General features: G+C 39.3%; 1 protein-coding gene across 1 annotated transcript; it reads left to right on the top strand.

Annotated features, from left to right (window-relative positions):
• The first annotated feature begins 717 nt into the window (after nucleotides 1-717).
• Nucleotides 718-18,177, top strand: KLB (klotho beta). Its single transcript, XM_032110530.1, has 5 exons — nucleotides 718-1,646; nucleotides 9,371-9,878; nucleotides 12,155-12,423; nucleotides 13,917-15,060; nucleotides 16,773-18,177. Exons 1-5 carry the CDS (start codon nucleotides 909-911, stop codon nucleotides 17,132-17,134), a joined length of 3,021 nt encoding a protein of 1,006 aa, XP_031966421.1. The 5' UTR covers nucleotides 718-908; the 3' UTR covers nucleotides 17,135-18,177.
• The last annotated feature ends 156 nt before the right edge of the window (nucleotides 18,178-18,333 follow it).

Consider the following 18,333-nt stretch of genomic DNA (forward strand, 5'->3'; position numbering starts at 1 on the left):
TAAAAGATCAAATTATACTGCAAAATTGCTCTATAAATATTGGCTGTACTGATGCCCTAGCTGTGTATATGAATTGTTAAATTAACCAATACTGAAGTAGCAACTTTCAGGGATAATTATCTTTGCTATTTTTTTTTTTATTTTAAGAAATCCAGGAAAATTGTGTAAGAGCTGGAACAGAGTCAGTTCCCTGTTGATTTTGTACTGCTGCTGTATGTAGTGCTGTACAGCAGACTTTTATACAGGACAGAAAAATAGTTGTGTGTTTGAAAGAAATAGCTTTGTGTTTTTATATAGTTAGCAGGATGTGTGTATATCTCTTGTTCACAGCAAAATTTCCCACAAGTCCAGGGAGAGTTTTTCAGCAGAAGTAGGTTGTTTGAGCAGGGTAGGACTGAGGAATCATGCACTGCCCTTCCAGCCATCCAATTATACAGATAGGATAAATCTCCTTTAAATTGGTGATTATGTAGTGTGAATTGTGGTAAGGTTTCCTCAAAATACAGCTCCACAAGGAATAAAGGACATGACAGCTTCTTAGACCCTCTGTCACCTAAATTATCGTGCCTGAATGACAGAGCTTTAAATGATGATATATTAGTTCCTAGCATTTCTGTTGTACAGGCAGCCTGCAGTGAGAAGCCAGGTAGGTGTCTCAGTGGTCATACAGAGGCCACCTCCCTATAAATTACACCATTCTCTGACCCGTTCTACATCTCACAGTTCAGGCTAATCATTGACAGGGCTTTTACAATCACAAGCTTTTAGTGAAGCTTTGATAAAACACTCCAGCAGCTTGTGGCAAATGAAGACGGTCTGTACGGCATGGACTCCAGCAAAAGAATGGAATTTTTTCAGCATCAGTACAAGAAATCTGACTTTTAACACTGGCACTATAAACTGGCATAATGTGTGGCCAACGACTGGAGAAAATTGTTACTTTTTGGACATTAGTTTTCATAAGGATAGTTACTGGGCTTGCTGGAGAAGGAAGATCTGTGTGGAAAAAGGACTCCCACTTCAGCCCCGTGAGTGAAACACAGATGTTTTTATATGACACTTTCCCCAAAGAGTTTCTCTGGGGTGTAGGGACAGGCGCTTTCCAGGTGGAAGGCAGCTGGAGGAAGGACGGGAAAGGCTGCTCCATCTGGGACCGCTTCACCCACTCGGAGTTCAGGGATGCTGACAGCACAGGCACCTCCAGTGACAGTTACATCTTGTTGGACAAAGATTTGTCTGCTCTGGATTTTTTGGGAGTTACTTTTTACCAATTTTCAATTTCATGGTCAAGGCTTTTCCCCACTGGAGTGGTAGCAGCTCCCAATGAAAAAGGACTTCAGTATTATAACACCCTTATTGACTCTCTACTACACAGAAATATTGACCCCGTGGTTACACTCTACCACTGGGACCTGCCCTTGATGCTGCAAGAAAAATACGGGGGATGGAAAAATGAATCAATGATTGATATCTTCAATGACTACGCCACGTTTTGCTTTCAGACCTTTGGGGACCGTGTTAAGTATTGGATTACAATCCACAATCCATATTTAGTTGCTTGGCATGGGTATGGCACAGGTATTCATGCTCCAGGAGAGAGAGGGAAAATAACAACTGTCTACTCAGTAGGACACAATTTGATCAAGGTACAGTATAGTAAGATTTTACAAATTGATCTTGCACTGCTGTGGGAAGTAATGGGAGGAATTGGTCCTGTGATCAGTGTTTAAAAAAAAAAAATCACCTACGGGGAAAGCACCAAGAATTAGCCTTTAGCTAAGGCAGTCTTTCTGTTAATCCTCACTTTGATCTTATTGCTCGTCACAACAGCTGACTCAGTAATTGTTTATTTTAAGGTACTTGTTCATTATTTTATTTAAATAGCTTGTACATACAAATTCTGGCTATTAAAAGCATTCTTTATTCTGTACATTTAGTTAAACAGATTTGGCCATACTGAAATGACTATTCTATTAGTTTAAAAGGAAATTAATTTGTATTTGCATACTGAATAAATTTTACTGGCCATAGAGTATGTATATGTAAGTATACATATCTAGCTTAGTAAGATCATATTGCAAAATGTTTACCTCTAAACTAGTAAGGTTGGCACTTCTTGGGTTCAGAAGAAAACAAATGTCCTCTTCAGTACTTGAGAGTTTCAAATTATTTCTATGATGTACAGTATTTTTTGCATCTGCAGTGCTCAAAGTGCTTTACAGAGCAGGTCACTATCCCATCTCTGCAGCCAGTATAATTCCCTCTACTAGGACTATTCTTAACTATCACAAAGAGAATTTTTCTACAACTTGCTATACCTTATACATGTAATTAACAAATAAATCTGAATGGGTTTGTCCTACAGAAAGAAGTATGCATGTTGGAAAAAAATATTTGCCAGAGTAGTTAAAAATATTCTGCAACTGACAAATTCTTGTATTTGCTTCTGGCCTTGAACCTTCAGAACATAATTTTTCAAAAAAATTCACACTGCAGTCAATAGAAGTTTTACACACAGAAAAGTTGTCAGGCACCCTGAGTCACTAACTGATTTCAGACTTAGCAGAAGAATGATTTAACTATAAAGATTTGTGAAGCATCTCAAAGAGAACTGATGCTGAATCATTCTTTTTATTTTCAAGTGCTATTTTATGTAATGCATGTAAAAGATACCATGTAAGTTTGCAGTATTTCTTGCCTTCATTTCTGAGTGTCACAATCAAATGTAGAGTACCAGCTACAGAGTCTCTGCATTTTCTGTAAAATCCATGTAAGCAGCACACCACACACAGGGAGCAATACTCCTCTCCAGAGAATCAATTGGATTTTCCAGGAAGCCAAGCACAGCTGGGTCTGATATACAAATTACTGACCTAATTTTCTTGGTCAATATTACTTATCTCTCAGACTTGATTTGATAGTTGCTTCTAGAGAATAAATAGACTTCTAGAGTATAAAATAAATGACTTGGATGAAAGAATTAAGGAGACTTTCAGCAGCACACAATCCTTTAACTACTATTTCATTACCCTTGGGCAGAAATTATTTTCCTCTGCTACCCTTCTTACAGCCCCATGAACACTACCTAACAAATGAGCAGTTCTCACCTGTACCACTGTAAAATTTCTGAAGATTTTAGATTTGAGATTCATGAAAAATCTGAAATTCGTAGTAAGGTATTTGAGGAACTGGAGTTTTCTGATTGGGGTTAGAGATGGAATGGAAACTCTTGAGGTACCAGTTGGTATGAGTCAACTCCTCTTTAGATATCATTATTTCTTTCTCTTAATAAACTGTAATGCCAGCCAGCCATTCCACAGAAGTCACAGCTGGTCCTACGTTTCAAGCCAACTAGCCAGAATCTTTCTCAAAGATTTTCGGGCGAGTTGAAATGTTTGGCTCATTTTGCATTGTTGACAATACAGTATTAATATAATGTATCAATGCACAATCAGGATTCATGTGTTGTGAAATATCTCTCCTTTGAGAATCAAGGAAAGTTATGGGATTCTCTCTCTAAAGAGATTTCACATGTGTTTTTATTTCAGGACCAGTATATACTGGTCTGTTTCTCAGACATTGTATTATGGCTACCTTTTAATTTCCCACTGCAAACCAAAAACACTATCCCAAAAATAAAAGACCAACCAAAATGTCAGGTTTTGGCAGTGTGAGGCAAAGCCTGTTAAAGCTCTTGAAAAGATTGCCATTTATGTAATCAGCTTTAGGAAGAGCCACATTCCTGTTCATGTCAAGGCTTCATTTTTGGACAGACTGTTGACAGACACGGTCCTCAATGCCACCCTGTGCACAAACCAGGTTCACACATTAAATATACAGAGCAGGAAAAACAGGTCTGTAATGCTGAAAAGAAGCTAATCTGCCACCACACTGTTACACAGCAATTTGCTGAAAATCATTCTCAAGCCTTTTTGTAGTATCTTCGGATAAATTAAAGGAAGCTCTCGCATGAATCCTACTTTTAGTTCAATTTCCTTGTGTATTGTTGCAGTTGTGGTGTTATCAGAACTAATCACTATTTATATAAAGGAGTGCTTTTATGTGATATATCAATCATAACCTGAAGCTAAGTTAAATAGAATCACAAAAACAATATAACAAACCATAAACCTCTGTTTTTTTGGACTTTGGATTATTTTATTGTAGGAACAATTTGAAAGTTGCTAGAGATCTTTGTGTCCCTAGAAAAGGGCTGAAGAAATTTCTCTTAGTTTTAAACTATCAGTTTTATTTCTTTCAAAAGCAATACAATGTCTTAAAACTCAAATAATTGGCTGGCATATGGAAAAGTTCGTAGAATACCAGGTTGGAAGAGGACCTCAAGGATCATCTCCACGGATTCTAGAACTGATTAAAAAATTATCTGCTTCCATGAATGAATTCATGTCGGTAACTAGGTTGATAATGATCTCATTAAGGCTTTTCAACAAAAGTAGGGTTGGTCTGTCTTCATCCAGCCCCAGAGCTCTGTGTGTTGGCTGGCACAAGGCATTGCTGATGCTGAATCACCTGCTACCTGTGCTCCCCTCCAAGCCTTGCATCCTGTAAAGGGAATGCTCCAGACACATGTACTTATGAGACAGCCCTGCCTTTTACATGGCCCTTGTTATTCAAGACCTGTAAAGAGAGGTAGTGAATGCAGAAGCCAAGGCTGCTATGCAGGGTGCTTAGGAGCTCCACGTTGGGAAAATAATCTAGAAGAAGAATTTAAAATTTTAATTTAAAAAAAATTCAATTTTAAAAACATATTTGCATGTTACTTTGTATGCTATTCATTCACAGAGAGTAATAATTGCTACTGATCATTTCAAAGGACTTCATACTACCTCTAAGGACATTATTAGGGAACCTGAACTGTGATGCCTATTAATTATAAATTGCTAAGGGGTTCACTTGGATAAATCTCTCTTCAATCGCATGGTCATTATGAGTAATAGAAGGAGCATGTGGAATCTTACACCAGATGGAGATTGGCCACCAAAAGTCTATTTCTTTTCTTCCTTAAAGGAGACTGCGCTTCACAAAGGCAACATCAGAAAACAATTAATGGTAACATGTAACTTGCTATGCAACATTTGAAAGACACACCACAGAAAAGAAATAAACTATGAGCTTGCTCCTGAGGCAGCTGTCATACTGAGGCAGAGAAGAAAAAATGGCACACTGAAAAATTAGGTGGATTTCTTTGATTTAACAGTAAATAAATCTGACAAGAAGCAAGAAAATACAAAGCAGATGAATCATTGTGGCTGGACCTATGTGAGATGTATACCTGATATATTATTACCCTTTTCTCTATATCTAGTTACGTTCTTTCATACTTGGATTGAGGTTTGTAAATATGACAAGGGCAGACCGACCTGTCTTCTTTTCCTCCTCTGTATTAGTACCCTCCAGGAAGTTCTGCCTTTGCTACATAATAAGCAGAAAGGGGCTTGTTTTTTTTTTTAAATTTCCTGGTAAAGATTATTCATAGTCCTTCCTATCTGGCAGAAAAGCCCAGGAGAGAAATGTCATAGTAAGATCTCCCTAAAAAATGTCTTCATCACATACTTGAAAAAAGTAATAAATTCACTTTCAAGCCTGGTGTCTCCCTATAGGTCCATTGCAGATCAGGTTCTTCTCTGTGCCCAGCTGCATTATTCCCAGCTCTTTGGCAGGTCTCACTATGACAAGATCTCTTCGTGGACACTGCTGGCGTTGGGATCTGTGAGTGAGTGTTCCCCAGGAAAGTCCTATAATTCATTCTCCTTAAAAACAAATTTCTACTTCATGAATGGGGAATAGTTATTACCTCTATGTCCAACCAGACATTTCCTTCTCTTCCCCCAAAGGGGACTCCTTCCCTCAGGATGCAGAGAGATGAAAACTACACCAGCACCTGTATTTCTTACAGGAGAAAGGAAACCTATCTCCATCAAGTATGGCTCTAGGGTGGACACCAGAATAATTTCTGCTTGTAAATGTCTTTATTGGAAGATTTTTCAAATAGTAGTAGCCATCAGTGATGATATAAAATTCAGCACTGATTAATATTTTTTGATGATTTGTTATTTTCAGGTTAGCTTTCTTAGATTTCTTGGTAATCATTAGGGAAAACACAATCCAAATGCAAGACAGTCAACATACAACAAATTTGATAGTAAAGCCTCAGTCCTTCCTAACACCCTCTTAGAAGTGTAGTTGCCTACACCTCAAGAGGTAGGCAATCCTGCACAAGGATTGAGTTTGCAAAAGAAAGGATTTAGTTCTACTTTAGCTCTACTGACTATGGGGCATCTTTACCACAGACCAAAAGGGCCTTGAACAGAAATACACTCTCCAAATAAGCCACACACCCCTGCCCTTCTTCTGAAGTATAACACCATCATCATCATCAGACTCTATATTCTAGCTCTTCATGGTTTAAACACCAAACAGTTGACCAAAAAGCCCAAATAATTTTATTAGCCTTTTTTCAATTCTAGTTTTCCTAAATGTTCTTGCTTTCCAGCACACTAAAGTAACTCCACATACCCCTGACATTGTTTTGTATACTCATTGCTGTTCAAAGAAAAATTTCTTGACTAAAGTATCTTAAGAATTTGAAAGTATTGCTCTTTCTATTGAAAGCTCTTTGCATATGATAAATTACAGGATCAGAATTTGAAGGAGTATGAGAATATTTCAAAAAGAGAGAATAACAATAATGTTGTCTTCAGTTTATTAAGTTGACTTTTCTAGCCTTTTTACGAGGTTAGTACTAACTGATGTAGCACTCTCTGTGACTTTCAAGTCTAGGGAATATTTTCTACATTAATACCAGGAAAATATGCTGAAATTAATGAGTCATACGTATCCAGAATAAATACCCAATATTGATCCTACTTTAACTGTGTACTTAGCCTTGACATTTGTCCTTGCTCTAACAAGGAAAGTGAAAGATTAGGGATTAAACTCTAACTGAAAAAAGATTAGTCAAGATTTACTGAAAATACCCCATTTGATTATGATACAGCTTTTAAATTGATGTTTATTTCATATCTGGTCTTAAAAAACAAGCTATATAAATCAGTTGATTCCATCAACAATTGTTTGCATTTAGCAAACACGTTCTATCTGAGAATGTTAAGCTTCTTTACAGATAATTAACAACTCAAAACAGAATTATAGGCAAGCAGATTATATTGTGTCTACTATGCAAACCCTTACTATAGACAGTGACAAGATTTTTTCAGTAAGATTTAATCCTCAGAATTAAGAGTCATCAGTGATACATACAGATTTGTATATGAGGATTCTATCTTGACTCATATTAAATGTACTTATTTATACTTGAGGTCTACTCCTCTAGAATTATATCTGTGGCTGTATTCTCTACTGTACACATTATTTTTAATAGTAACTTTATTTTCTTCTAATCACGTCCTGAAGATGTGTATGAATACGAGTTGTACCTGACTGGCTTTTACCTGTCAATATCATATTCTAATTCATTGGTTTTTGGCAAAGCCATCTTTGTCCACTTCACCTAGAAAAGTGTGATTGCTGTGATTTACCTGGTGCTATTCTCATGGTACAGGTGGCACTGTGTGTTATACAGCTGACTTCAGTGGGGGTTTTCTTGTTAAGCCAACACAGCCATATGCTTCTTGTTCAACAGTGGTGTTCATGGCCTGTGTCTGGAGAGAAAGTGTAGAAACCAGGTGAGAAATCACTAGAGGCAGAGCACAGAGTAAGCCTGGCCCAAGCAGCCACCACAGGCTGGAGTGACTTTCAGGAGAGGACAGTGAAGGCAACTGAGGAGATGGCACTGGCCACTTAAATTTTCTGAGGAGGCTGGTGAGAAATCCATTTTATAATACTTTAACTGCATCCTGCAATCTGCCTCATGAGTCCATTTTTTCTGGCTTCCCTCTTCAGCTACAGAACCTGCATTTCAAAGGTTAGTGTCACTTTATCAGTATTTTCAAAGACAGACCTTGAACAAATGTTACGAGCATGACCTTAGAAACCATAAACAACTGATGCACAAAATTTCACAAACTGTAATTCTTTGGTACTCCCTAGCTTAAACAATTATCTACCTGACATCAGGCACTTTGTGTTTTTTTTTTTTAAACTGTCAAGGCTGTGTGTTTCTAGATAAATTATCTGAAATTATTGTCAGAGGTAAGCAATGCTGTTTGGTTTAGTAATGATGGCAGTCTAACTCAGCACTCAGTGTTTCACAATGCTTCTAATGTTTTTTCTGGGTGCAAACTATTATTTTCTTTCCAGCTTAAGAGTATAAAGCCACACTTTAGGCATAAGGTAAACCCTGAGTTACTTGACAACTCTTCAGCTGTGAGAGGTCAGCTCCCCTCCCCTGTGTCAGATCACCTGATGTGATTCACGCTGCCATCCAGAGTCACTCTTGTCTGACCTACCTGTCCTGTTTTCCTATAGGACTTTGATAATGCTAGTGGTTCCTCAGTCTCCCATGTATTTCTGGTGTAAATTTTGTCTGCTGGATGCCCTTATTTAAGTAATTAATAATGTGACATTTGAAGCTAATTGTAATGTGTGATAATGTTATGCTTTCTAAAACTTGATGATAATCAGAAAAGTGGTATTTAGATGTGATACAGTGTTATGGCCATTTCAAAGAAGAAATTAACTAAAATCCTGAAGAGAATTCTCACTCAGAAATGTGAAAGTTGACATTTGGGTTTAAAATTCACATCTGGGTCCTTTGTCCAAGTTTTTACATTTAGGGATTGTGCAAATATCAGAACTTGAACACTGGGTCAAATGACCAGGCCAAAATAAAACAACTAAATCCCAAGAGGGATGGGGTGGATGTGGTTTGATCAGAGTAAGTCCAGGTAACGCCTGGAGCACAGAGCAGTTAGTAGCACAAAGTCAGTGCTCACAAATGAAATATCATATGAGATACATAATTTATGAAATAATTGTGAAGATGGTTTAAGATTTTAACCATATCAGGAATCACTGTTTGACAGAGAAAGGCTCAGATGGGACTAAGTCAAAGAGTTCAAATCCCACCATTAGAGCTGTTTAGTTCCAAAATGTCAGTGTAACAGCTATTCACATCCCTGCTGGGACCTCTCCTGAAATCAAGATGTATGTTACAAGGCCTAACGTGTCATAGGAACAGCACATGAGTTACTGAGAATTGCCCTCATCCCAAGGAACCTTGCAGGGTAACAGTGATTGCCCATTAAACTATGCGGGGTAATTCATGTGCCTTAACTGATATTTCCATATAAGCCTGCAGTGAATCAGATGGAGCTCCCTGCCTCTCTAGCTGCCAACTCACAAAGATACTTATTAGAGTTACAATTTAATGCTATTCTTCTCTCATCAGGCTCATGCAAAAGTCTGGCATAACTACAAAGAACACTTTCAGCCCTATCAGAAGGGGATGATATCCATAGTATTGGGATCCCACTGGATCAAACCTAACAAATCGGAAGACGAGTCGGACATTTCTAAGTGTCAGAAGTCTATGGAGAGAGTACTTGGATGGTTTGCCAAACCTATCCATGGGGATGGGGATTATCCAGAAGAACTGAAAAATGAATACTTGTTTCTGCCACACTTTACCGAAGATGAAAAAAACTACATAAAGGGAACAGCTGACTTCTTTGCCTTTTCCTTTGGTCCTAGTAACTTTAAACCTCCAAACACTCTACCAAAAATGGGACAAAATTTGTCACTCAATTTGAGGGAAGTACTGAACTGGATTAAACTGGAATACAACAGTCCTCGAATCTTGATTGCAGAGAATGGCTGGTTCACTGACAGCCATGTGAAAACAGATGACACTACAGCCATCTACATGATGAAAAACTTCATTAATAAGGTTTTACAAGGTTTGTACAGAAATTAGTTGTTGGATTTTCAGAGAGCACTTTTGATCATTTGATATTTAGCTCTGTAATAATTTAATCTTTTTTTAAAAGTGATAATGGCAACAAAGTTAATCATTAATTATTTATACTGCATGAGTACATGGATCAGGATCTACTGGTGCTAGGTGTACAAACAGAAGAAACCCATAGCCCCTGTCCCAGAAAGCTAAAGTCCAACATCTGCATTGGGTTAGGGTTAGGGTTTCCATACTGAAACTATTACTCCTGCAGGACTCCAAGACTCCACCTGTAGTAGATACAGAAAAGCCTTCAGATCTTCTTCTGTGGATGACACCTCTGGTGACACAGGGAGCTTGGTTAATTCCTGACCTTTCCTACCTTCAGCCCCTTGTTCCTGCCCTGAACCTTCCCCCTTGTTTTTCAGGAGGCTTTTCTCATCCTCACTCTAACCCTCAGTCAGGATCCTGACTTGTTTCTGCCCTCTCCTTTCACTGTCCCTGCAGACAATGCTACAAACATACTCTCACTCTGATCCACCAGATCTCTACCTATCACGTGCCTAACTTTTAATTTTCTTTACCACAAAGTATACATAAAATAGTACTTTTTTCCCTCCCCATTTAAATGGCCACAAATGCTCAGCATGCACCATCTCAAGTACACAGCATCTTTTGCTCTGACAATTAAACTTACCCCCATCTATTCAGTATGCTTCTAGAAGCAAAAATGTTCTCAGTTGTCACTTACTCTGTCCCTAGATATCTTCTCCCATTTGTTTAACCTTCCTCATTGCAGACATCAAGTACTCATCTTTACTTGTAAGGCCATTCTGGCTTATCTCTTCATCCCCTACATCATTCTCTGCCTCTGCATTTTGCAATGGATATTTTCAGATTTTTTTGTACTTTCTCCCATGGTTTCCCTAATATTTAGAAGTTGCTTTCTTTGAAAATACATGCCATTGTATTTCTCTGTTACATTTCCTCATCTCCTTTCCAGTATTCTGGCCTTGTCTATCAGCTTCTCATATACTCACATTGCAAGCTCTTGGGCTTTCTGATTTCATCTGGCAACTAGGAAAACATCCAGCTGGACTATGCCCATGCTGCTGGGTACCTTGTTACTCAGCTGCATGAATACATGCACTGTGCAAAACTGCTTTCTGCTCAACTCACAGCCTGCTGTGACTAGGGCAAGTTCAGTGGAAATACAGAATTATGCAAAATGAAATGTCCTGGGAAAATGAGGCAAAATTATATTAGGAAAGAATAAACCAGAAAACTTCATCTTTATTCCTTGGCTTACTGGTGTGGTGGACTACAGGTAAAATATGACTTGTCCACCTGTCTGTGTCAAAATCCTCAGCAACTCTACTTGGTCACTGCTTTACCTTGGGTATTCCAGTCCTTATAAGGTTAATGCGAGGAGTTATCCCGCGTTATTTCCTAGCTCAAAGCTGGCAACAGGCAATGAACATGACTGACCATGGAATTTGGACTTCTCTTCCAGGCTGCCAGCTGGCATGTGCCTACGTGGGTAAAAACCATCATGGTTAGTTGGTGTCTGCTGAGAAGCACATTGCAGGTTCTGCTGTGCTTCCTGAAGAATCAGGTTCCACATCTGGGAAAGCAGTTGTGTTGTCATCTTTCTCATATATTATATGTAAAAATCATATCTAGACTCCTTTGCAAGAGGGACATTAAGATTGCTGGAAGAAATCAGCATGAACTGCAACCATTCTGTAACTAAATGTCTCTGGGCTGGTCAATCCAACTTCTCTAAACTCATTAACAGTCCCACGCCAACAAAATTTTTCAATTTACAAGGTGAACAGACATTCCCAAATGTTTAAGCTTGCAGGCATCTTTCAAATAAATGTAGAAAGTTTTAGCTTCGTGACAAAGTCACAGACCAGATCAACTGTTGCTCCCTTTATTTTTACTCATGATTCTCTAATTTTACTGGTATATATTACTGGGAAATTGTCAAATGCAACTTCAGACCTGGATGTGGTGTAATATTTCTTGTTTGCTCAGAGCAAAAATAAAGCATCTTACAGTAATTTAATTTCTTAAGGAATTAGTGACTTTTTTTTAGTAAATAAAGACTAAGATATGTATGTCAGTTTTGCAATGAATTACAGTGGGTCAATAACCCTATGAATGTTGAGAAGACACTCAAGAGTTTCAAAGTAAATAGCCCTTTCTTACAAATACCCCTTATATATGTTAGAGTACTAAATACAAGACTCATGGATGTTACCTTCTCTTATGCAGCTATTAAATACGACAACATAGATGTGTTTGGTTACACAGCCTGGTCCCTCCTCGATGGCTTCGAATGGCAACATGCTTACAACATCAGGCGTGGATTATTTTATGTAGATTTCAAAAGCAAAAAAAAGGAAAGGATTCCCAAGTCATCTGCACTTTATTATAAACAAATCATACAAGAAAATGGCTTCTTTCCAAAGGATTCTACCCCGAACTTGCAAGCTCAGTTCTCCTGTGATTTCTCCTGGGGTATCACCGAGTCTGTTCTCAAGGTAAGTGTAACATATTAAGAGGATCACTGGAAACAGCGTAATCAGTGACTTCAACTTTGTGAACAAATGACTGTGTATGGCACCTCACATTCAAGAATTCCAACGCACACTGCCAACAGAAGTTAAGCCATAACTGCATTGGTTCAATTTCACGTGTTTCCAGGTTTTCAGGTGAGCTGGTCACAGAGTGCTGGGTACTGCTGCAGCCCTCCCTCACCTTCCCTCTGCTTGCGTCTCCACGTGGCAGATCAGATGAGGAAATTTCAGACCAAGAAATTGATCCAACTAATTGTTACTGGGTTATTTTTCAACCAGCGGTTTCCAAATCCAGTTTGCAGTGTGGCCATAGGGATGCTTGTGATGGCCTGATGGAGAGGGTGACAAAGGGCAGGGACGAGGTGGTTACACTGGTGGCAGAAGAGCTACCTGCAGGCTCCAGGTCTTGTCTAAAGCAGACACACATTCCTGGGTTAGGCCTGGCTCTAAGTGCCGCTTAGACAAGTGGGTAAGAAACCATTCTTTAAAAAGACACATAGCACAGCTAACGAAAACCAGCCTTGAGGTTTTACCATCTGAGCTCACATTAGAAAACAGATCATACCACCTTTTGTCCAAACTGGTTCCTACAGGACCTATTTATACCTTATTTTGCTTCTATTTCTGCTTTACACTTAGTAAATAAGCTAAATGTTTGTATGGCCAGTGTTGGGATACCCTTTTTGTCATCGCACACAGTCCCACAACAAATACCAGCCTCAAAAAATAACAACAAAACCCCGTAATTTAGCCTATTCACAGACAACCATAGGAAAAAAAAAGCTTCTATATATCTTGTTAATATACAGCACAGAAAAGTACATTTTCTTTAAAAAAAAGTAATTAAATATTTTTAACTTTACTATATTGTACTTTGAAACCTACAAAAAGCATTTAGAAATTAGAATATGAAAAAAATTCATGTGCTACTCAGAACCTTTTAAACTAGTAGGAGATATAAAAGATATAACTAAATGCTACAAGCTGTTTGTATCAGATTACTGTGTCTTGGTTTCACAAGGTTGATCTCAGCAGCAGTGCCAAAATAACCAATGCCTGCCTTGTATAGCCCCTGGTGCTTGTTCTCACCACCAGCTCTCCTGGCAGCTGCCCGAGAGTGCTGTGTGCATGACCAGAGTGAACTCATCAGGGAGAGCTATCTGTGTGAAAACATATGTCATGTAGGCTGGTGGCAGGGCAAATGCTCCTGTGTAATCAAACAGAAAAAAGTGCAATTTTAATGTTTTCCATAAGGAAAGGAACAGAATGATAAGATGACCACTAGCACAAAGCCCATATAGGTGAGTTGGTTATCCTCTTCCCCCTGGAGCATCTAAGCAGGGCCTTCTGACATCCAGCACAAATCCTACAGCTAAGCACAGGCAGAAATGCAGACTACAAGCAGGTACTGCGTTCATTTAATTAAAACCCATTGTAACACATTTTTATTTTCACAGGCAGAATCGGCGGCTTCCTCACCACAGTTCTGCGATTCCAGCTTGTACCTCTGGAATGTCACAGGAGATGGGCTTCTGCACAGAGTTGAAGGGGTAAAACTAAAAACCCGACCAGCACAGTGCACAGATTTTGTCAGTATTAAAAAGCAACTGGACCTCCTGGAAAAAATGAAAGTCACCCATTACAGATTTGCACTTGACTGGTCACTAATTTTACCCAATGGAGATTTGTCAGTGGTCAACAGGCAAGTTCTTAGGTATTACAGATGTGTGATTAGTGAAGTACTGAAACTCAATGTTCAATCCATGGTCACCTTGTATTATCCAACTCACGCCTACCTGGGCCTGCCGGGTCCTTTGCTGCAGGCAGGAGGATGGTTGAACCAATCCACTGCCTACGCTTTTCAAGACTACGCAGCTTTATGTTTTAGGGAACTCGGCGATTTGGTTAAACTTTGGATTACAATAAATGAGCCTAACCAGCTAAGCAATGTCTACAACAGGAGCAGCAATGACACCTATCGGGCAGCACACAATTTATTAATAGCACATGCCATGGCCTGGAGAATATATGATGAGCAGTACAGGTCCTCTCAATATGGCAAAGTGTCCTTGTCCCTGCATTCGGACTGGGCTGAGCCTGCCAACCCCTTCTCTGAATCTCATTCAAAAGCTGCCAGCAGGTTTCTTCAGTTTGAAATAGGCTGGTTTGCCAATCCCATATTTAAGACTGGAGACTATCCAGCTACTATGAGGGAATACATCAGCTTTAAGAACAGAAAAGGCCTCTCATATACTTTGTTGCCATCTTTCACAAGTGAGGAAAAGCAGCTTGTCAAAGGTGCAGCTGACTTTTATGCACTGAATCATTTCACCACCAGATTTGTGATTCATGAACCTCAGAACGGAAGCCAGTATGAATTTGATCGTGACATTCAATTTCTGCAGGATATCACCTGCCTGAGTTCCCCTTCTCGTTTGGCAGTGGTGCCTTGGGGAATGCGCAAAGTTCTCAGGTGGATTAAAAAAACTTATGGTGACGTGGACATTTACATCACAGCAAATGGAATAGATGACCAGTCCTTAGACAATGATGAACTTCGAAATTATTACTTGGGCAAATACGTACAAGAGGTTTTAAAAGGTGAGTACATGACAGGTTCAAGTTCCCCAGAGCCATTTCCTTGGCTCAGACCCAGGCACTGTCAAGTCTTGCCCTGCACAGAGCAAGCAGTCCTGGTTAAGATGCAGGAGCCAGCTGTACTGAGCCCCCTGAGGGGCCTGACTCTGCAGTCACACTCAGGGCAGCTATGGCACAAAGCAATGGCATCAAGTGCCTTGCACAAAACACAGCTACAGCTGCCTCCAGTTTAAACCATGTGAGAAGCTCTCTGGGCATGCACACACAGCAGAGTAGTTACTCGGAAGTTATTAGGAGATGGCACTTCAGCCCAACAACTCCCGAGACAATCAAAATTTCTACTCTCCAAAGAAAGGCAAGAGCCTCCTTGCTTGCCGTACTAGTCATTGGACAGGAAAGTGCAAGCAAGTCCACAGAGAGCTGGAGGGACATACAAAAGAAATACAGCAGGGCACCAGCAGCACCAGCTGCTACTGAAGGGAGAATCCAACCCTAGTTCTTGTTCCACTACTTGTTTTCTCCTGTGCACGTATGGAAATCCAGTTCTTCACTTCAAAGAAAAACGAGTAAGAGTTATGGTGCTATAGCGGTATTCAAGGCAATCATCTTCAGCAATAGCTTATTGTATGAGAAATGCTGCAGGGACCTCACCCCTCCCCTCCCTCTTCCTGCAACCAATCATTAAAGCAAAGCAGTGAGATGCAGGCTACCAGCAAGGCCTGGGTACCTGAACCATTCAGGCAAAGTGAGATGTGCAATACATCCCTGTGCTCACTATTCCCTACTGGTGAGCACTAGAGATCCTGATCAGGACATGGCATGTTTAAAAGCTTTTCTGAGGCAACTGACATCAAACAGTCTAAGTATCCTGATTTCTCCTCTCTAGGAGCTAATAAAAAATGAGACAAATCTTACTCATGGCTAAGCATGGCTTCAAATTACTTTTAGACACCAAGAAACAAACTGTTCCTTCTCCAGTGCTTAGCTTTCTCAGCTACTACAGGACTAATGAGCATTTGCTGATTTGTTTTCCATGCTAATTTCATACTGCAAACAACAGAACAATACATTATTAAAGGAAGTAAGTTATTAAATGAAAGGGTTGTTTAAAGGCCACTTCCCTACAGTATTCCCGTTAATTTTCTGAGAGCATGACACTTCACAGTACTCCCTCAATTTACATGTTCTTAATCCAGCTCACATTCCCAACTATGCTCACTGCATGCACATGACTTTAAGGCACGCTATTTTTAAGTATTTTCACCCAGCACTTGGGTGCAGCAGTGAAACAGAGCCATGCACGCTGCAGGGATGAGCAGCTGAGTTTGGAGCAAGGCAGGAATTCTTGGAAAGCTGCTCTCATGGTACCAATGGGTAGCTGCTCCCCCTGAGCAGCTCATTGCAGCTGGGTTCAGTTAAAAGCAGCATCTGGCTTTTCCCAGGGAAACAAACTCCCAGCTCCAACCCTGTCCAAATCCAGCTTTCATGGGGTAGGTCCAAAAGTTCCCAAATCACGTTATTTTTAAAACAGTAAGGCACTGTTCCCACTTAATTGAGACAACTGAGTATTAGAAGCAGTAAATATTTTATGATGTAATTACACTTTTTAAATTGGTAACAATTTGAAATCTGAACTCCTTACCAGAAAGTCTGCAGGTTTTACTTAACATACACGTTTTTGTTTACACTTTTGTTTTGTTTCTTTTCTTTCTCAGCCTACTACATTGACAAAGTCAAGATTAAAGGCTACTATGCATTTAAGATGACTGAAGAAAAATCTAAGCCCAGATTTGGATTCTTCACTTCAGATTCAAAAGGAAAGCCTTCAATAAACTTTTACAATAGCCTGATAAGCAACAATGGCTTTCCTGCTGACTACTCAGTCTGTGGCCCCTCTGGCCACGAAAAGCAGTGTAGTTTCTGCTTGTTCATTTCTCAGAAGAAGCCGTTAATATTCTTTGCCTGCTGCATCTTCTGTACCCTCATCTTGCTTTTAGCTATTATTTTTTTTCATAAAAGAAAAAGAAGGAAACGTTTTAAGGCAAAAAGCATCAAGTGCATCTGTGTCTCATTTTAAAAGGGGTCACAAGCCCACTTTCAGTGAGGTCCATCACTGCATTCTACAGTGGACAATGCCACTCAGACAACTGTGGAAAAGCACTGAGTCACTCCAGTCACACACACCAAGCATTTCATTCAAAAACAAAGTAATCACATTCACAGGAAGAAGAGCTATAATACTTGTTTCTGGTGAAATTACTTTTATCCACCTACTGTACATGGAAGACAACTTAATCTATTAAAAAAAAAAAATTACTCTCCTGTGCCTTGGAATAACCTTTCAAACAGCTTAACTTGTAAAGAGCAACTTTTGAGAAGTGATATGCACTTTTGTACGAATAAAAGTGTCTTGTGATGTATATTCAGGTTATGAGTGTTGTTGAGCATGAAACTGCATCTGTTAGGGTTTATAAAATGTAACTAAATCCCACAAACCTTCAGCTAAGTACAACACCAGGAATGCAATGTGCCAGGCCAGCTTCTGAAGATACCCCTAAGAACAAATCCAAGTTAATTCCATTACTGACCAACAGACATCCCTTATGTATTGGGTGAAGTAGTTTCAAGCAAATATAACTGGAGACAAAATCATACACAATCACTATTTTTCATCTCCAAAATGGGGTAGCCATAAAAATTACTAGCAGAGAACATCTAAATAAATAGTAACTATTAATCCACTCAAGAGAGTGATGAATGCAAATTGAACTTGTCATCATACAAGCAGACCTTCGGACAATTTTTGGAATTTCTTCACATGTGTGGGTGCTTTAGCTACTTGTTGTCAAGTACATTTCTGCACTATCCCAGTAGTTTTATGTATTTTTCCAAACTGAATGGAGCAAGTGACAACGTGGATTTTACTACTACACAGAATTAGACAACCTCTCAGTTACATGTTGCTACATGGCAAGATTAGTACCCAAGAAAAAAAAGCTGTATCCCCAGATAACACACATCACTGCTGGTGAAACTCAGCAATACACTCTGATTGAACTTTGAGGTCAACTCCTTTGTTTCCTTAAGTGAGCAATAAAAATAAAGCATCGTATTTCCAGACTACTGCTTCTATCTATGTATTTAGTTTAAATGGTCTTACTAATCTAGTTTTACTGATTTCAGTTTTGTTTTTAATCTACTTCAGATTCTGTCATCACAAGTCTGAGGCTTGAGAAAAGATGTGAAAGAACACTGGTCTCCCCTCTATGAGAAAAA

This window comes from Corvus moneduloides, chromosome 5 (genome assembly GCF_009650955.1).
Source record: "Corvus moneduloides isolate bCorMon1 chromosome 5, bCorMon1.pri, whole genome shotgun sequence".
Classification (NCBI taxonomy): Eukaryota; Metazoa; Chordata; class Aves; order Passeriformes; family Corvidae; genus Corvus; species Corvus moneduloides.

Coding starts and splice junctions, on each gene's coding strand:
- KLB (XM_032110530.1), top strand. CDS start 909: ATGTGTGGCCAACGACTGGAGAAAATTGTTACTTTTTGGACATTAGTT. Junction 9,879..12,154: donor CATTAATAAGGTTTTACAAG/GTTTGTACAGAA, acceptor TCTCTTATGCAG/CTATTAAATACGACAACATA. Junction 15,061..16,772: donor CGTACAAGAGGTTTTAAAAG/GTGAGTACATGA, acceptor TTTCTTTCTCAG/CCTACTACATTGACAAAGTC.